Genomic DNA, 20,693 nt, shown 5'->3' on the forward strand with positions numbered 1-20,693 from the left:
TACAACAGATTTCTCACAGAAAAAACTAATTTGAGCAAAGAAGCACAAAGAAGCTTTTTACTAATTTAACCCACAAGAATCAAACAGATCTGGAAAGCACATAAGCTCCTTTTCCAAGCAGATGACACAGGTACTGATACTTGTACTATTTATCTGTATTAATTTTTTTTTTTTTTGCTTCATTTACCTCCTGTTCCTCTTTTTTCCACTGAGGCAGGACAGGATGTTTATGAACAGCCCCACACTCTGAAACCTGATTATTCAAATCAGCTTAGTGTTCCCAGGCTGCAATTCATCATTTCCCCACTCTCCCAGAGACTACTTTTACAGCTGTTCACACTTCAAACATCTCCACCCGCCTCGCACCTACCAAATAAATCTGCAGGAGATAACAGTGTGAGGAGGGCTGGTCCAGAAAAATGACCCCAGCAAAGCAACAGGGGCCAGTGAGAGCACAGAGAGCTCTGGCAGCAGCCAACAGGACGTGGTCTAGAGGTCCTGTGATTCTGCATCGGGCACTCAGGGGTCTGAGAGAGCAGGAGCCAAAGGGGACACTGCTCTCCTGTCCTGCCTGCTCTCAGGTCTCCTGCTCTGCACATCAAGAAGTGAGGGGTGTAAGACTGAGCCCATCTGGGAATGCAGTTAAGCAGCTTAAAGATTTGGCAGTGCTGCAGTGGGTAGGGAAGAGCTCCTTCAGCTGTTCAGGGCTGCCACACACTCAACATATCCAGCAGTCCTCAGCTGAGCAGGAGCCCCAGCTCAGTGTGAGTCCCCCTGTGGTGTCCATAAACTCACTCACCTACAGGCCCCTACAAAATTTAGGCCATTTCAGTGCCAATTTTGTGAGGCAGCAGCACTTCCTTTTTGTTTTGCCACATTAAAATCTCCTTTTGTGGGATCCCAGAAAGGCTCCAACTACAGAAAGTTCTGGCCAGAGTTCTGGGCAATGCAGGACAGCTGTGGCTTTAAAAAGGGACTTTCACATTGCACCACGGTGATCTCAAAGGACCCCTGGTGTGATGACTCGGTCAGCACACAGATATTGTCTAAGCAAGTTGCTGAACACCAGGGGTGTAGCTCAGGATGAGCTGCCAGAGCACGGATTGAGAGCAGATGGATTTGTTTCCTGTGATCAGTACGTCCCTCTAGCAGAGGTGACTCAGGAAAAGGGCCCAACCAAATCACACAGGTACACTGAAACTCAACCAAAGGCTATCGCACGTCACCTGGCAGGAAAATCAGTCATGAAAAGCTCTGGGACCAGCTCTTGGAGCGACACAGGGATGTCAGGGTGGTTAGGACACGTGATGTAGTCCAGCTCGATGGCAGTCAGGACACAATCCTCCATGTTGAAGTACTGCGCGTCCTCCGCCCTCTCGCGCTGCTCCGGCCTGGCAGCTGCACAGATGTGGCAGGGCACATACTGCTCCATCAGCAACGTGCCATCGCTCTCTGTGGCTGTGAGGGCTTCAGAGGGAGCAAACAAACAGGAAACAACGTCATCCACGCCAGCTGAGAAGGAACAACAGCTCCGAGTGCATTCCAGTGCCCGCAGCACGGCCTGGATCTGCCGGCTGGAAATGGTCACGCTCACACAGCAGCAGTTTGCTGCAGGGTACTGACTGGAACAGAAAATAGCTTTGCAAAGTAGACAGGACAGTGCTGGGGAGACAGGGCTGTGGACATAACCCAACACTCACCCTGCTCTGGTCACAGGTAATGCACAGGCTTGTGAGGCAGATGTTCTCAGGACCAGCAAAAATTAGAAATATGTGAACAAAGCATTGGAGAGACCCTTCTGCTTGCTGGGTGTCTCTGTCTCTGCCCAGACTGCAAACTGCCAGATGGCTTGAGGTGGGAATGGGGTTGGGAGCAGGCTGGCAGGCACAGCACACTGAGCTCAGGCTCAGCACTCACCTGCAGAACCCAGGCTGGGAACACAGGTCCTGTGGGCTCCCTCATGGGCAAGGTGTTCAGCCGCTCCAGGAGAAATGTGGGTTCTACCACGACTAAGCCTTTGGGAGGTTCACACCTTTCCCATAACTACAGAGAGATTTTGTGGTGACAGGCTCTGTTAAATGCCCACAATTAGTCAGGGTGAACACAGGCTGCAGCCTTTGAAGTCACGGCTCTTCTCAAGCTTCACTAATTAACTTTAGCATTATTTTAATCCAAAGGCAAATAAAATGTTCTTTTATCTTCAGAACACGAAGAACGTGAGTATGTGAGAGTGCACCACTGTTTCCTCCACAGAGCCTCCAATTAAGAGACTTTGGCACTGCTTTCTAGACCAGGGTAGGACGACAAAGAGCACTTCAGATTTTGTTTTGGTTTCAAACAAAGTGTATTGGGGCTGCAAAGAGCCTGCTGGGTAACAGCAGGATCTGTGCTGAGCACAGGAAAAGCAGCTGCAGGAGTCAAGGAAGTTACCTTGGCACGGAGTCCTTGGTACCATATTCACTCAAGCCTCTCACATCAGAATTTTGTAACTCATAGAAGGTTAGAAATGATGGGCAAATCCTCATCCCAGCTGATGCCAAAATGAGTTCAAGGGACAGCACCAAGCAGCTCAGGCCAAACCCTAGCCCTGCTACGAGCACTGGATGAATCTCTTGAACTCCTGCAGGTCCTGTTTGAACTGCAATGTTTCACCTGTGCTGCTGTGACAGACAGACTGGAAGACACAATGTCTAGACCAAAGGGTGTTGGCAACTAATCTTGATCTGTCTGCAGGTTTATTAGCTTTTATCAAATGTTATTGGCTTCAGACTGTCAGAGCCTGAGGGGTCTTCAATTAACACACAATACCGTGCACCTGGAGAGCTCTGTCAAAGAAGCTTCTGTTGAAAAGATGTAACACTGCACAGAAAATTACAGTTGTTCTCTTACCAGGGAACCACTGGTCTATCAAAGAGTTGACATGATCCGTGATGAATGCCATGGCTGAAAAGTCTCTTGCTTCTGACTGGGAAATTATTTTAATTCCACCACTTTTTTTCTTTTTCCAGTTCACATCAGAAGACTCGACGCTGTGTGAGAAAGCCAAAAGACAGACCTGTGAAACTTTTCTGAAATATCAGTGTCAACAAACTTTCTTTCTGGCAAGAAACCTGAGTTACATAATAAGACACAGTTCATGAGTCATCGAAACACAAAGCAATCTAGCTTCGAGGGTGATTTTCAACTCAGTCTGTTCTGAAAATGACTTTCAGAAGAGAATGCGTGCACAGAAATGCCAGTTCCTCACAAATGGTAACTGCTATAGAAGGTCAGGCCTAGGGAAAACTGTGGCCTAAGTGAGCTGAGTATGACAGAGAGCTTTGACAGAAATGCCCTAAACAGAATGATGGAAGGTTGGGAGTTGTAAAATCAGTAATAAAATTCCAGTGGAATAATAATGGTATTTCCAGAAACTGTTAAGAAAAGTTTATGAACATAATTTTTGCACAATTCCCATGGAAGTTCAACTCCCTGAAATACACAGGGAGCTAACAGCATGACCACTACCATAGTCCAGAATTCAGCATTCCAGCCTGTGGTTTGCAATGTCTGGGTTCAAGTCTCTACTGAGCTTGGAAACTTGGGAAGGTCACTGTTCCCTTCTGGCCTCCAACCATGCAACAGCACCAATGGTTCCTCCCTGTCTTGCCAGGGACTGAAGGAGCAAATGTCTTAAATGTCTGCATTTGTGAAACAACATGGACAGGAGGTTTTCCCCAGGCTTGCAGCCAGCAGACATTCTGCCTTGGCCAGGTTGAGGCACTTGTCCACAATCCCTGCTGCACAGAAGCACCTCCATTGACCTGGATTACTGCCACGCAGTGGTGAAGTTTTAGGATTCAGTGGAAAACTCATTGAGGTAAGGAAATCTTTGAATGTGAAAACGCACAATTTTAAGCTGCCAGAGCCCTACTCTGAATTTCACTTTCTGTTCTCAGGCCTCTTCCAGTTTGTGGCTGCAACAACAGATAAGGTTGATACATTCAGACCTGCCAGATAATCAATTATATGTCATTTCTGTCAGCAGTTGTTACCAGATGAGTTATGTCCATTAGAAGAGCCTCCTCTTCTCCTGATGAGTGAGCACACAGCCTGGGTCAGGCCCATTCATCTCCATTCAGCTGATGTGTCTCATACACTCTATTATTCCCCTGTCACACATGCTGCATTATGAACACAAATTACCTAAGATAGCCTCCATCAAAGGTAACGAACAGACCTTCCTGCCAGTAAACAGTGTGAGTCCTTTTGACTCGGAACGTGCTGCAGCGGTTCCTTTGGGTGCCTGTGAAGCTGTAGATGGTCACCTTTTTGTTTCTTGTCTTAGTGTTCTTCTTGTTTTCAAAGAGCTGAAATAAGCAGAAAAGCATGAAAATTATGCTGAAGTTTCTCATAAGGATGTTTTAATCAGGCAAGAAAGTGTTTTGGTTTTTTTTGGCTTTCACGGGTGCTATTGTACCTTTTCCAGTAAAAGTGACTTGTGCTCATATAAAATTTTGCGATGGAATGGAAATACATGTGGTAAAATTGATTTTTCCACAGTGGAAATCTTTTTCATGCCACTCAAAAAAGAACAATTTCATATCAGTGCACAAAGCTAATTCTATAACTGTGACATTTGCTGTATTTATTCTGCATTCACAAAAGTCTTATAAACCTAAAGCACTAAATGTTCTAGTGAATGATGAAGTCTGCTCTCAATGCAGAGAGTTAACTTTTCCACCTGTTTTAGTGGGAGGAAGATGGCTCTTCTCCAAGATTCTTCAAACCAGCAAAATGTATTTCTGTTTTAAAACCAAGAAGTTAATCTGCAGGACTCCGCTGTACTCATTGCTCCAACATTTATTTGCCTGCAGACAGGTCTGACGCCTGGCATCCTTTCCACTCCCTTCATGAGGACTGGATGAAGCCCCTAGGAAAGGTGCTCTAGGATTATGTAGTGCCCAGGAGGATGTAAGCAAGGGGTTGCCAAGACAGCCCGTTAAAAGAGGTAAAGTTATTAAATGGTTTGAGAAGCCTGGAACACAGAGGACCTTCCCAAAACAGGTATCATGTTTTCCATGTTCTGCACATCACTGACAGACTACAGTTTAATGGAGAGCTGCTAAGAAGATACCAGAGCAGTACTATAAATATTTTGCAGATATTTATTATAGTTTCAGATAGAAACTGCTGCAAACACATCTGCAACAACATCAAAATTCACTGGGTTCTCAGAACCTTGCAAACAGTAATGTCACTCATTGCACTTGCAGTAATGGGGTGCCTCATTAAGGCAACAGTCCTGTAATTTTCTTCCCATTTAAACCCATAGGGATTCAGATATTTGGCTTTGCTGGAGCTATTCCAGATCTCCTCTAGCAAAGCCGTGAGGGAGTCTGGCCTGGTGGAATGGTCATGGACAAGAGCCACAGGCAGAACTCCAATTACTTGTAATTGGAAGATGCTGGAGGAACTGAGACCTTCCAGGGGATCACGTTATAAAGAAACTGTGGAGAACTCAAGTTTTCTCCCCCAGTGCCAATTTGTCGTTCTCAATGACACCTACTGCAAAAACAGAATCAGACTTTCAGTGCAGAGCCTCGTCTCTCCATTTTTACTCAAATAATGGTACTGAAGTCTGTGTCAGAAGCGAGCGGGATGTGAAGAGACATCCCACTTACGCTGAACCCCTTCAGCTGTCTGCTTTTGTTTGCAGACAGACACAGTAACCTACCTGGAGGTCCATCTCTGCCAGGCTAATTAACATCCGGGCTATGAACCTTTGCCAAAAGCCAACAGGGACAAAACTCATCTTGAAGACCCTCTGGACCGTGTTTGTGGTCTGGTGGCAGAGCCCGTGGATATCTAACGCCGGCTTGGTAGGAAGCAGATGTGGGAGGAGGTAGCTGAAACACATCAAGTTCAACAGCTCAGATTTTAGCTACAGCTTTTAACAGTGAGTACATTGTTACCAGATAATAGGGCGATTCAGTCTCCAAAGAGATTTTTAATGGCACAGCCTACTGCATATAAAAAAGCTTTTAGACTAAAACGCTGCAGCAATACATGGAGAAATTAATTTACACTATGAAAGCAAGCAGAGGCAAAACAGACATTACATAATTCAGCCAGGGCTATTGGAAAGGGCTAAAACTGATGTAATGAGCATTTGTGTACTCACAAATTAAATGCATTAAAATATAAGAGTCATTAGAACAGCTGTGATGTCGGGACTCATTTTTTTGGTACTATTCTGCCCTGGTAGTAAGCAGGGAATTAAGAGCTGTGGAATTAAGAGGCGATCAGTGTAAAAACAACCTCCACCAGCTCAGGTTTTGTAAGCCCAGAAGTGGGAGAAAGGAGTTCCAGACTGCAGGGACTGGGCTGCTCTGCCTCAACCCAGCCCCGGAATGAGAGCACCTCATGGGTCAGCATGACAGAGATTCCTGCAGCTCCATCCTGCAGCTGATGGATCCCTGTCACATCCCTGACAAACCCCTAGAGTAAGAGCTCACTTTGCCAGGCTGTTGCCAGCAGAGAAATCACTTTTCTAGCTCAGATTCCTCTGCAATTAGATTATTAGGTACTTTGCCCAAGTGTGACAGAGACTTGATGTTATCAGTGCCTGACCAGTCAGCAGTAACAGAGTTATGCTGGTATAGGGGACCACAACGTTTTCAAATTATTTTCAGATCTCCCAGTAATCCCAGAATATTAATTTGTCCTGATCTTTCGTATTTGGGAAGTTAAACGTCCTGGAACACTGCAACTGTTTTGAAAACCATGAGCTTATGGCTTTCAATACTTGCCAGTAAATCTCCTGTCAGTGATACTCTTCTGTACCAAACACATCCCAGGATGCCTGTACAATCTAAATTTTATTTGCTTATAAGCAGACACACTGCTGTTTTATCAGTGCTGAGCCTGAGAAAATGTGTTGGCATCTGGGGCTCATCGTTGACAGGCACAACAACAGCAACAAGGCACATGGCCAAGAGACCTGACCAAAATAACACTGTCAGGGACTAGACACAACCAGAACTAATGCTGGGTCATAATCCACTGCTTTAAAGCCTCTCATGTTTTCTCTCTAGCAGCTGCAGGATTCTGTAAAATCTGAAATATCAGCTCAGAAAAAAACAGCCATCATTAGACAACAGCTCTCTCCATATGTCACACGTGATGACATATTACATGATCAAATTATCTGTTCCATGAAACATCTTTGGAATGTAAAACTGGCAAAAGTTTAAATTATAAACTCCAGTAAGAATGGTCACGCTTTTAAGTGTATTTTAAGAAGCAGAACACAGCTAAGTTACATGCACCTTAGGCAGAAAAGGAGAGGGCAACAAACTAAAAACTTCTCGCTCTATAAAAGTAGTGGATGCATCATCAGACAGCAAATAAATTTTCCCCAGCGCATCCAAGAAAAGGTCTAGGAGTGTAAGAAGGGCCGGTGAGGCCCTTCTGGGCCACAACTATCTAGTGGATTCTAACACAGATGGTGATTCGATGCTCTTGAACAACAGCCAATGCAAATTTTGAAAATATGTGGAACATGCCCCCATCCACCCTTTCAGAACAGAAACTGGCAGCTGCTTTCTCTACTGACTGCACAGAAACCCTATCTGGCAATCTAGACAATAATTGCAGCAGCACAGTAACAAATAACTGCTCTGTGTCTGGCTAGTACATTAAATTAATCCAACCTGCTATAGCTACAGCCCGTCAGTGGGAAGAATATTCTGCTAATGTGGCTTGGATCGCTCAGAAAAACATTGGGCAGGCCATGAAAAAGCAGTTTCCTTGCTCCCGAGGCACAGACAATGTAATTGCCCTGGTGAAAAATGGCAGATAGTGACAAGGAGTCCAAAAGGCATTTTGGACTGAGCAGAAACATTGCTGCTTTATCTGTGTTAAGCCTGAGAAAATTTGTTGGCATCCGGGACTGGATAAGTGACAGACATAATGACAGCACAGAGAATGCTGCACTTGTGCTGGCATTCAGAGCTCCCCAGAGGCTCAGGGCGATGCAGCCGCGCTGTCCTGCAAGGGCAAGGAAGTGAAATGCAAATGCCACATCAAAAGTGCAACACAGCTCTGGTCTCACCGCTAGCCCAACAACAGGGCTGTCGCCAAGCAGATGGGAGAGAGAAAAATTGCAGGGAACTCTGCCCAGAGGAAAAGGGACTGGGGGGCAGAGGGGAGGAGGCCTCATTAACATTTAAAGAGAATGAGGTTTCTTAGACCATTTCTAGGAAAACTATTGATCAACTCCTATTGAGGTTAAAAATCATGTAAATCACGTTGCTGCTGCAGCTACGCTTTCCCGATTTCACCAGGAATAAAATGCTGCTGCTTTCAGGGCTGACACAAATATAGATTACTCAAAGTTTTCTGTCACACTGAAGTGAGGATCCTTCACTGGAAACAGATGACTCCAGCCCATATTTCAGGCCTGGCAGCCGTGGCCTCACATCCTCTCCCGGCTGCAGCTGCGCCCTTACAGCTTCCACCTGCTCGTGGCCGCATCCCCGGCGGTGTCACTGCCCCTCCAGCCTGGTGGCTGAGCCTGTCACAGCCTCACTGCACCCAGTGGACAAACACTGCTCTGGGAATGCTTTCACACAGGCTGGTTTGGCCCAGAGGATGCTCAGTTCAGGAAATAGAGCCCAAATGGATGGGTGCCTTCCATGACACTGCTGAATGCCCTCAGATATTTTCTCAGCACAAGAACCCTGTCAAGACAACCACTTAAGAGTGGCAAAGCCTGTTAATATCCACTGACTAAATGGCCATTTTTCTCCAGCCTGACTAAACCTCTCTCATTATCAACATACCTGTTATTGGCCACAGGCAGGGCGATCTCAAACTTGGCCAAGAACTGGAAGTACTGCTCTTCAGTCTGCTCGGTGAAACCTGTCCCAACCAGCAGCATCCTGAGGTCCTCTGCTCTGATGACTCCATTCTTAGCTACAGACTTGGAGCTCTTGATGTTGAAAATCCTCTGTAGACACTCTGAGAGCCAGACAGGGTCAAGGAAGTAGAGGTTCCTCAGGCCGTGGCTCGTGTCTGGGAAGTGCAGCAGTGTCCCTGTTTCTATGAGAAAATTAATGGCTGCAAAAAAGTAAAGAATTGGGGATCAGCTATAGATCAGCATTAGGAAACCACAGAAGTGCAGAAGAGTAAGACTATGAGGCAGTTTGTGCAGTTTTATGCATTCCAGATACAGCCAGCACGCAGCCAAGCCAAGCCAAGACAGAGAGTAACATCTATCTGAGGAGTGCTGCTATCTGACACTCCACTTGTAAAACCCACATCTCACTTCTACACAGCCAGTATTTCTGTTCCCATGACACCTCCCCTTCACCCTCCTCCTGCCATCCTCACAGGGAAAGGCTCTCCCTGCCTCCTGCAGAGCAAGGCCTCCATAAAGATCACAAATGTGAGGTCCTACAGAGAAGCCAGACTTGAAACTATGGCAACCCTCACTCTACACAGACTAGAAATGAGACACAGCTTGTTAAAGAAAAAAAAATTAAATCAGTAACCTCAGACAACCTTAGAAACTTTCCAGTGCTGTCCCCAAAGTCCCACTACTAATTTTATATCTTACCAATTTCCAAAGTCACTTCTACACTGGTGTAATTTGTATTTACTATTTGTGGAATATTTCAATTGGACATACATACTAATTTCCAAGAAACTACTGGTCTGCTCTGACCTACCAGTTTGCAAGTCTTCATAGTCTTTGATATCATTTCCAGGTGTTTGCTCGATCATCAGCTCTATTTGTCTGTCTGTTAAATATTGCACATCATCATTTTGACTTCTTCTATGCTGTTCTGCAAGGACAGCTTCTTGGAGGCTGAGGTAACTCCTTGGTATCTGCAAGCCATGTGAGAAAACCAGCAGGATCAGGATCAGCCAGTAAGGGATGAACTGGCTGCCATCTTCCTTTCACAGGGATCTTTTAGTGTTGTCTTCTCCCAGAGCCAGACTGCCATCTCAAATATTCACATGGCTCCTGCATCAACCCCTTACTCCGTCAATAACTCCTAAAGGTCACCTCCCAAGCCTCCCAAAAGCCCTGCTTTGGTTAGGATCACCAAGACAGCTCAGTTCTCACCAATCTCCCTGCAAGTTTCTGGGAGCAAATTGAGCTGCCGACATCCTTCATGTTGCAGGTGACGTGAAAAATCAGCTGCCGCAGTCCCTCGAGGCCTTCCAGAGTCTTACACGAGAGCTCACTGCAAAAGTCATGCAAGGGGGAAAGTTATCAGTCCTTATCAGCACACTGGCTTCCTTCCCAGGCTCACTTTCTCTTATCACTGACTGTAAATTTCCTGTGTCAGCTGAATGGGAGGAAGGCTGTCAGTGAGTATTTTTAGAATACTTTAGAGAAACACATGGAGTCGCCTGGAAAAGATGTATCAGGCCACATCTGTATTAGCCCAACCTGTGCTCTGCCTGCTTCACTCCCTGCACTGCTGTCCCCTGTGTACTGGGATGTCTGGGGACATCCCTGGCAGCCTGACCAAAATCATCCCCCTCTGTCCCTCCTGAGCCACACACATCCTGGAAGGGGCTGTGGGGAGGAGGAAAACTCTGTGCCCCAGCAGCCTCTGGAGACAAGTCCAGTCCTCCCTGCCCCAGATCAAAGAGGCAGGATGATGACTACCAGACACCTTTTCCACCCTCATTCCGGTCCTTGATCAGCTGGATCCTGCAATCTGGGAATTGATGCTTAGATCCTAAAAGCTGGCCTTCATTATCTCTTCAACAGCTAAAAACCTGCTCTCTTCAACTCCTACTAGTTTTAATCTTTTTGTGGGCTGGATAAGAACAGTTCTGTTCCACTTTCCCCAACAAAGGGTCTTTCTAACTTATCCTACACACGTTCCCATGGCAGAAAGAAAATCCTTCTCTAATGAAAATATGCTTTATCTTAAACCTCAGCCCTGCATGGCACTGGGAAGTGTGCAGCTCACTGGGATGCTGGATGACCCTGACCACTGACAGAAGCACCCGGGGTCACCCACACAAGGATTTCACTCCTCCAGCCCCAGAGCTTAATACCATGCTTATTCCAGGTGGATGACGGGGTGTGGAGAGGCACAGGAGGAAGGAGCTATGAAATCAGGCTGGGAAGAAATGCAAGGGGAAAGGAAGGTGAAGATAAATGCTCAGGATGCCTGTCAGGGTGAAAGACAGTCCCCTTGAGAAAGAATGATCGAGATTGTATTGTGATGCTCTGAGGTGATGGCAAAAGAGGCTTGAGGTGACACAAACAAAGTTTTCTCCTTTTCATGGTGAGTCTTTGAGCCTCACAGTGGGTCCCTGGTGCTTCTTCTAATGGGGAAGGGCTGGCTGGGATGCCTGACACAGCCTGGGATGCCTGACAGTGCCTGCAGAGCAGTGTGTGGGAGGTCGGCTGATGCCTTTGCCAGGCAGCAGATGGGAAGTGCTGGGGACATCACAGTGCCCTTCCTCACTTGCCAGCTGCCACCTGCTCTTGCCCCAGGCAGATATTTTCACGTTGTTTGGTGCCAGCCTGCTGCATCCACGTTCACCTCCTGGCTCACAGGCACGCTCCGTTCCAAGCTGGAGCAGCCTCCTCTTCCCAAGGGCATTCTCTTGGAGCAGTGTCAGACTGTGTGGCCTGAGTGACACCCACCTCCCAGGCAGCCCCAGCCCTGTGTTGTGACACCCGGAGATGGATGGGACAGGTTTGGACTGCCAGGGGCTCGGGGGACTGACCCCTCCTCGCCCAGCCACGTGAGCCGTGTTCCCACGTCAGGTACCACCCACAGCCTCCCCTCAGCAAAGGCCCTGGCACCCACCCTGTGACAGTCACGCTCTCACAGCATTAATTAGTCAATCTGCACCTTCTCCCCTTGTGACTAATGTGTCACCATCAAACAGGGAGAAGCCTGAGTGAAGGGGGAGCAGTAAACAGGCTGGTCAAGGTCATGACTTTGGAGCTTCCAGCTCTCAGACTCATCATCAACCCCCTGAGCAACACTGACCTTCCCTCCCATTATAATACATTATCTCAGTCAAAAATAGATGAAATGCAATGCTGACGAGTCTCTAAATTGGTTCTGTTGCCAAGGAGATCAAGTATCTCAAATTTGTTAAAAGTGTCATAAAACAAAGAGTGAGTGACTGAACTCCACAAAGGAACAAGTACTCACTGCAGGTGCTTGAAGGTGATATCTGGGAAGCCAGTTGCCCTGGATCCAGAGGGAGAGCGACACAGAGCCAGGACATAGGCCCTCAGGGTTGCTATCCTCTCCACACGGAATTTCGTTTCAATCAAATCAAGGTGTGTTCCTACCACCAACACCACTGAGTTTGGAGCCTTGGCCTGCAAGAGAAAACACTGGCAGCGATCTCATCCAGATTACCTCAGTGAGGACAGGTGAAAAGGGTAATATTTAAGAGGAGGGAGTCACACATATTAATAAAATGGAATACATATATATATATTTATAAAATAAAGGCAACCTGTTGTGGCAGCTTGACAACAGCTACAAGTGATCTGGGTATTACAGAAGTTCTGCAGAGCATGGCTTAATCATCTGCTGCTACTACAGAGCAGGAGACTGTCACTTTGGGTTTTTACATCAGGGTTTAACACAAAGGGAGTTGCTGTGAGTCAGTGAAATGAAGGGAACCATGTCTGCCCACACAAAGTTAACTTAACCTGCAGCCAGAAGATCTGACATCCTGAAAAAGGCTAATCTGGAATGGACACCTGGGGAAGTCACACAAACTTTTTCACTGGAAATACATGGAGAGATGAGATAAACTTCTAGAAAAGTCTCAATCTACTTAATCCTGAATCAGAACAAAGGAATGGATTAGTGATTTTGTGGTTTCCTCCAACCCTTCCATGAGTGCATTATGACCCTGGAATGTATCCAGATCTCAGGGAAAATGCTGCCAAATACAATGGGATTGCACAGGGATTAAGCAGGGATCATTTACCCATCCAAATGACTTTGACCACAGAAGAATACTCAGAGACAGAAAGATTTCCTTCTTTGCAGGCAATCCATTTGCCTCCTGTGATGCCCACTGAAATCTCCCAACCTGAGTGACACCAAACAAGCCCAGGAGTGGTGGCTGCACCAAGCCACACCAAAGGGCCCCCTGGCCCAGTATGGAGCCAGGCCCTTGGCTGCTGCTGGAGGCTCATGGAGAGCACAGGCACAGGGCAGGATGGAAAGATGTTCCCTGGTGTGTTCTCCCAGTACCCAGCAGCCTGCAGCTCACTGACTTCCTCAGCACAAGGGAGTATCTCGGAATTAACTGAAGGAGTTTTCATTCACCAGTTTGTCTTTCCAATCTCTGGTACCCCCAGCACACTTTATTTCCAGCAAATTCTACAGGGTGGCCATCCAGTGTGTTTAAGACACTTCCCACTGTTTGCTTCAAACTACAACTTCACTTGTTCTCTCCCAATTCTATTGTAAAGGATCATGAACAAAGACTCTTTTATGGCTTTCTCCTTTCCCCATCATGTCTACACAGACCCCTGTGCACTTTTCCCTTCTTTTAACCATCATGATCATATTTCTCTGCATTTTTCCTGATGTTACTATGTGCTTGCTGGGATGTATTAAGGACACATCATACATTTTTGAAATATAATAATTTTCCTTTCAGCTTTGTTACCTGGTTTGGGTTTTTCAGTCCTGCTGACCATTAATATTTTGATAATTACAAGATGTTTGTTTTTCGAGAGGCACCCATTTTTGTGCATTTAATGTTAAAACAATTATCAAATAATAAAGAGTTACAGACAATTATGAACATGGTGTAGGAAAAATCAATCCACAGCAATGAATCAGCTGTGAGTCTAAATTAGAGCTGTTTTGGAAATAGTCTCCAGCTTACCTGAATCTAAAGTGTTAAAAATATAACCTCAAGACTAATGTGTGTCTAACCCACACAAGGAAGAAAATGCTTCAAACCCCCCTTGGAGCACAGTGTGGTCAAACACTAATTCCAAAATAAGTATGTTCAGCCTTACTTAGCAAGGGTTTATAAATCAGCTTTTGTTTCGTTCTCTGCTGTGTGTGAGGGAGAACAAAGCAAATGATAAATTTAAACCATTAAATATAGCGATACGCCTACAGCGTAATGGAAAATGAATTCCAAATGCTGTGCAAAATTCATAGCTTGGGGACATTTTAAAAGCAGAGCAAAAAGAATCTGCAATATCACATATCTGCGTGCTGAGCTGCTACTTGATAAATAGATATCCCAGAGCCCACCAGTGACTTCTTACCTCAATGTTCAGCAACCAGAACTGTAAGTTTGCCACAGCTTCTTCCCCCAGTGCCAAGTTCCAGACCACTATGTACAATGCTTTGTCTGTGAAGAAACACTGATTGACTGTAGACATGCTCGCTGGGCCTCCGATATCCCAGACATTGAACTCCACTGAATCAACCTACTTAGACAAAGAGAAGTGTTCAAATCAAACCGTGGCAGTAAATCACTGGGAGATAATAGCTGAAGTATAAACCTACGCCTGCATAATGTATGACACAAGAAGGGGTTCAATGTCCTAATTGTGCCTCCAGGAAAGATAAATCAACAAGCAATTGTTAAGCATGGCTACCACTTCCCCACAGGAAATCAAGACTAATTACTTGCTGCTAAAACGATAGAGGTGCCCTTGATGCTGGTAAAACTCCAGTTAATGCTGTGGATTCTCCAGTCCAAACAAGGGTCTCATTCTGAGCCCTGCATTTCACTGCATCTGTAATAGAAACTGTTTCATCCTTGCCTGTGCCACGCTCCACAAGACCATTGAAGCTGCTTATCTGCCACTGCTTTGGGGAACAGGAAACCCCTGCTGAAATCACTTCCACTGAGCTCAGACCGAGCTGAGCCAAGCAGAAGGGAGATGCTCAGGAGATGGGAAGCTTCTCAGGCCTTCCATAAACACCTCCTACACGTTGCTCCCAGGCTTCTGACGTCTGTGCCACGCCAGAGATGGGCCAGAATCACAGTTGCTGTGAATCAGACTCACTGATTTCTGGGGGAATGCTTAAGTGGAGGGCTCTCCAGCTCTGGCTCTCTTCCCAGCATCCCTGCATCCATTCCTCTGTGCAGCCCCATGACAGCAGTAAGAGGGAGCCTGGCTCTCTGCTTCAATGGTATTCGGGCTCCCAGTTGCAGCAGGAAGTACCTGCACACCTGGGAAGTTCTGTCCCTAAATCACTTGGCCCTGGAGAGTCAAAAACGCTGAGACTGAACACAAAACCAAACCCTCCTCCAGCCACCATCCTGAGAGCATCACATAACACCCAGTGGGCTCTGTTTAGGGGGCTGGGGCCAGGTACTGACAGATCCCACGTGGAAGTTATCCTATGAGAGTTCAGCCAGGAGCTCAGTATCTCAGCAGGGCTCTGATTCTGTGCAATCTGTGTGAAGTCTCCCAAAAACAGCTGCAAGAACTTCCATATTGTTGAAACCAAGCCCTAACCAGGACAAGGACTGCTTTGTTCATCCAGAAGACCTTCAGCTGTGAGTGTGTGTGTGGACAGACAGACTCAGAGATAGGGATAAAAGACTGTTCATTGTCTTGATTCCACTCCAGGTCCCTGGTGCTGTCTACACTTTCATTTTATTCAATTGCTCTTCAACACAAAATGCACAAATCCCTTCTCCCACCAAAGTCTACCCTTCAAGGAGTCAGCCTGTGTTGCTCTTTTCTTTCTGTCTCTGGCCTGGCACCCTTTGCTGTGGAACAGCTGAACTCAGCAGGCTCCTTTTGCCTTTCCAAAATAGTCTGGTGGTCATGGATCTCACCTGGGAAGGGGGAGTGATGTGTTTGCACCCCCTCAACTCTGACAAGACCTCGGACGAATTCTACATCCTCTAATCCCTGGGCTACTCTGCAGGCAGTGGGCAGGGTCACCTACAAATGCTTGGATTAAATTAGTGCTCTCCAAATGAGTTCAGTATGGCACACTCCATGAATGAGCCACCTGAGATCTGGGTGTTTAAGATATGCCTTAGATATCCCTGGATCACACCTTCCACCCACATTCCCCACCTAGGACAGGTCTGGTATCAAGGAAGTCCAGCTTTAGGTACTGATGTCTCAAATGAAAGCACAATCTGCTGCAAAGAAGCTGATTTAAAACACTCTCTCAAAATTAGTGTCCACTCGAGGCGGGAGAGCCAGAATTTCAGCCTAGCCAACACACAGCTCTCTTTAGAATACAGTCAGGAAAACAGAACTGCCCTCCAGTACCAACTGGAAACGAAACAGAATTGCAACGGGTCTAAAACCACATCCCACTTGTGAGGCAATGGAAACTGCTCTTTGCAAAAGGACAATTTCAAATTTCAGCCCACACGGACCCGCAGGGCTCCCACATCCCACAAGGCCTGCAGGTCTCCGACCGCTTTTCACCTTCGCCTTGTGCCCCACGGGCTTGGGGAGCTCCCACTTGGTTGTGCGGATGGTGGCATCGCTGTGCATCATCTGGGGCACCTTCCCTGTCTGCAGGATCTCCACCAGCGTGGACTTGCCCTGCCGGGGGGGGCCAATGACGATCATCTTCATCAGCTTGCACTTCTCGGCCCGCCGCAGCTGCGCTCGTAAATACGCCAGCACCGTCTTGGGGCCTGTGAGCGGGACAGAACGGGGTGGGCACGGCAGCCACCAGCACCCAGGGACAGCACCAACCCTGCTCTGCACACACATCGTGCCCGTGAACTCATGCTTCCCCTGCTGTCTGGCTGTGGGCTGAGAATAAACAAAGAAACCTCCAGCGGACAAACCTGAGACAGAGACCCCAGGAAAAGGTCACTGCTCGGAGGCTCCACAATGGAGCACTGTAAGGAGAAACAAATGCTGGGGCTCCTATGCTTCAGAAGCTGAAAGGAAACATAAAATACTAATTTAGTATTGGAAAATACTCAGTTTTTCCCTCTGCTTTTATGTTTCCAGTTAAACTGAGATTGAGGTTTCAACAGTATACTGCTGGAGCAGGAATAATTCCTAATAACTTTGCTCCCACAGGATTTTCTGATTAAAATGCAAAAAGGAAAAAAAAAAAAAAAAAGAAGACAGCATTGTAATAGACCCAAAAACCCAGCAGCTCACAATAAAGTCACTTCAATGGGACTGTGACTGCTGATCCTAAACACTTCAGTCTTTAGAGAGACCATCCAAATATCCTAAAATATCCACACTCAGGAAGCAAGCCACAGAATTTATGCATACTGCAAATGAAATACTGCATTTATAAGTCATCATTTTAAATTGTCATCTGTCTTAAATTGATCATTACAGCCGGAGCTTAGCACTGATAATCAAATTTGTAAATACGAGTAGGTTTCCCTGTGCAATTCCAGTTAACCCCACGAGAGCTCAGGCATTCACTGTCTGTTCCTGCTCTTGACCATTAAAAGGAAGAGATTTTATTGCACATTCAGTCAACTTAATAAAGAATACACAGCATCAGCCTTACCCTCTTTTCTGATCTCTGCAGGAACGTTACTGATATTTAGTTCCTCGATATCCAGCTGCCAGAGATTAGCCAGCTGTCCAAGTTCTGGAGGAAGCTCTCGGATACCAGGGTTACTGTACAAAAACAAATAAATCTACCAACAACCAGGCTTTGTGTGTAAGTAGCTGCTCTCACGGACTCTCAGATTACACTATTCTATCCTTGCAGAAATCTTCCATTAACATTTTAATAAGACTACTCAGCACTTTAATAGCAATTTCCATCCTAAAAGTGATGTATAACCTCAATTTATCCTCTGAGGCAGACAAATGTAATCATCTTCGCTGGATAGTTGAGGAAATAAAGGCAAAAATGATGAGTTATTGAATGTAGCACTACAGAAACTGACAGCAAAAAGCCAGAATGAACTAGAGGCACATTAGATTCCCAGGCCTGTGTTCAAAGCATTAGATCATCTTCCCTAACTCAAAAGACCAGCCTCCTCCTTATCTAAAGCAAACCACGGGCACAACTCTAACAAGGGGCTGACTATTTCCAGCTTTCTGACTTCAAAAGCACTGGACATCTGGGGTGGGGCTCCACAGAAGACTGGTCACTAAAACAACATGGAAATAACACTGCAAAGCTTTTCCAGGACATGGACATACTTTCCTAAATAAAGCTCTGTTAAACCTTTCAGGAGGCAAACGGACTGTGGGACAGAGTCCAGCTGATTGTCGTTCAGATAAAGAACCTCCAGAGAATCGCTCAGAAATGCTGGAAACTCCAGAAAAGGACCTGGAACGAGACAGGAAACAAAAGGCACCTTTAAAAAAAGAAACAACAAAACAGGCATCAAGGCTCTGAACCAAGAGCTTCACCTGAACTTTGTGGGCAGGACATGAGGTCATGTCCATTGGCAGGGGCCACCCCCAAGCAAGAGCAGAAAAGCAAATGGCCTTCAGTGACAATCAAACATCAATGTTCACACCTCAATGCCCTTAAAGTCATAGTGCTGGAAGGTGACAGTGTCCAGGACTTATGGGGTGCTGAGGGAGGAACTCCAAGCCTGCCAAAACAGCTCCGGGGATGAGTGGCACCTTATCTCCTGCTGTTGAATACACTGTAATACCTTGTGAACTGCCTCTATTGCAGCCTAACAGCTGGCACTGAGAGAGCATCCCACGGGCACAACTGGTTCTCAACATGGCACTGAAAGGGCACACCCAGGGCACAGCTCGTTCTCAGTGTGGTTTTTTTCCATATTACCTGAGAAAAGCCAGTCAGAACACTTTATGTTCAGGCCCCCACGTTGTATCCCACAGTAATTTATGGTGGATCAAAGTCAGTAACAACAGAGAAGAAAACCCAAACTGGAGCTGAGAGACTGAGCTATGCTGTCTCTAAAACATGCTGGTGTTTGTTCCTCTACTCTGTTTGAGATAGGAGGACTCAGGGAACTTCCTCCGTGCCTGAGGAGCATCTTGTGTATTTTGAGAGAAACCCAAGCAGTAAGAGCATCAACTGCATGGCTGAGTTGCTGCTGCTGGAGAGGTTCAAACAAAGGGAAGCTCTTCAAGTCCCAAAGAGCACCACTTCACTCCAGAAATGGCACCTGGGATAGCAGCACAAAAAGCTGCCACGGATTGTGTTGCTGTATTGAGGGTGTCACATTTATCTACCAAAGAGCATCCTGAAATGAAGGAAAACCAGGCAGGTTTGGAGTCTGAATAGGAAAATACAACCAGCACCATCTGCTGCCTCTATGGTCAACGAAAGCAACTCCCTGAGATGCAAGACTCTCCCTTCCTGAGGGATGGAACAGTTCCACTTCCACCAAGATCTTCCTTTACAGAGAAGATGTGAGGAACTGTAATTAGACTTAGTCAAAAAGAGGAAAAAAAACTGGAAGATATTTTCTCAGGAGAAAACTCCCCAGTTCTAATATTAACAGCACTTGCAGCCTGAGCTGTGATCAGAAAAGGAGCAAGATAGAGTCCCACAGTCTGCAGGGGTGTTTCATATACGTGACAGGACAGTCTGGTGTGGGCAGTGTCACAGTCTGCCTTTTGAGTTTTCAAATTTAAAAATCATCTTTGGGATTATTTTAGGAGAACAGCAGGCTTATTCATGGATGCAACTCACTTCCTTTCTGGCTCATCGCTGGATTTGAACTTTGCATTGTTGCTCTTCAGTAGGTACCTGGGCACAGACAGATTTAGCCCCTCTTGGACACGTAGGAGCAAACTCCTAAAATAGCAGCAATATTCTGAATTCACCAGAGTCCCAGGTGGAAAGGAGTGTACTATATTGGAAGCAAGCTCGAGGTGTTTATGAATTGTAATTATTTATTCATGAGTTATTTATGATTTCTCTGGCTTCAGCTCAAATTTTCTTTTAAAGAACTGTAGAAAAATTAAAACAAATCCCATCTTGAAAATGTATTTTTGGATGACTAAACGCTACCAACATGCATGTGCAAGAAGTTATTCAGAGACTTATCAATCAAGTATAGCGAGCACCATAAATTATTCTCTTTAAATAACCTAGACTTAAGTAAACAGCTTTGTTGGTAAATCATATAAAAACCTGTCCACCCCCACCTCACCAGGAGACTTCTGTGAGCAGCTGATGTACTCCAGCTCCTGCTTTCTCTTGATGTTTAAATTCTTGGCCACATCCTCTCGTCTCACCAAGCTACACTTGGCAGAGGAACAGAGAGAAAAGGATGAGCTGGCTTTGCTCTGTCTCTGTGGCTGCTCACCCATGGCACCAGCCAGGTGGGCTACTCTGTGCCCCCTGCTACCTGAGGCCACCTGAGGCAGCTCCAGGTTGCACCAGGGTGTAAAGTGGCTGTTCAAAGGTCACTGATGCAGAGCCCATCCTCTCTCTGCAGGGGGTTATGCTGGGTTTGCAGCACGCACAGATTTCCATTAGGACAGCAATTCCCTTTTAGAGCTGGTTTTAGCTGCCTTTGCCTGCTGCTCCTGCCCTTCTCTCCCCTTTGGGAAATGCTGCTGCAGCACTTCACAGCCAAGCTCCGAGGATATGTCAGACTCCACAGATCCATAAGGTTCAGACTCCTTTTCCAGTTGTTCCGTAGTCCAACAATGTCACAGCATTTCTATTTCCATTTCCTGCCTGTGAAACAGCACAGACCAACCTCTTCTCCCCCTCGGGGGGCAAAAGACCTCACTCAGCACAGCAGCCTCCACTGCCAAGGAC

The 20,693-nt window shown here is 46.3% G+C and overlaps 1 protein-coding gene across 2 annotated transcripts in view; it reads right to left on the reverse strand.

Moving 5' to 3' along the window:
* Positions 1 to 20,693, reverse strand: part of LRRK1 (leucine rich repeat kinase 1) — a 73,698-nt gene that overhangs the window by 16,881 nt on the left and 36,124 nt on the right. For both annotated transcript variants that reach the window (XM_068203608.1, XM_068203609.1), the window contains exons 13-24: positions 18,137 to 18,266; positions 17,490 to 17,602; positions 16,427 to 16,641; positions 14,285 to 14,449; positions 12,183 to 12,355; positions 10,115 to 10,235; positions 9,714 to 9,873; positions 8,826 to 9,102; positions 5,717 to 5,888; positions 4,186 to 4,349; positions 2,890 to 3,029; positions 1,227 to 1,467 (exon numbers count right to left, since the gene is read on the reverse strand). In XM_068203608.1, coding sequence (XP_068059709.1) covers positions 1,227 to 1,467; positions 2,890 to 3,029; positions 4,186 to 4,349; positions 5,717 to 5,888; positions 8,826 to 9,102; positions 9,714 to 9,873; positions 10,115 to 10,235; positions 12,183 to 12,355; positions 14,285 to 14,449; positions 16,427 to 16,641; positions 17,490 to 17,602; positions 18,137 to 18,266 — 2,071 coding nt within the window. The remainder of the gene's footprint in view (positions 1 to 1,226; positions 1,468 to 2,889; positions 3,030 to 4,185; positions 4,350 to 5,716; positions 5,889 to 8,825; positions 9,103 to 9,713; positions 9,874 to 10,114; positions 10,236 to 12,182; positions 12,356 to 14,284; positions 14,450 to 16,426; positions 16,642 to 17,489; positions 17,603 to 18,136; positions 18,267 to 20,693) is intronic.

The sequence above is a fragment of the Anomalospiza imberbis genome, chromosome 13 (assembly GCF_031753505.1).
Source record: "Anomalospiza imberbis isolate Cuckoo-Finch-1a 21T00152 chromosome 13, ASM3175350v1, whole genome shotgun sequence".
Lineage (NCBI taxonomy): Eukaryota > Metazoa > Chordata > Aves > Passeriformes > Viduidae > Anomalospiza > Anomalospiza imberbis.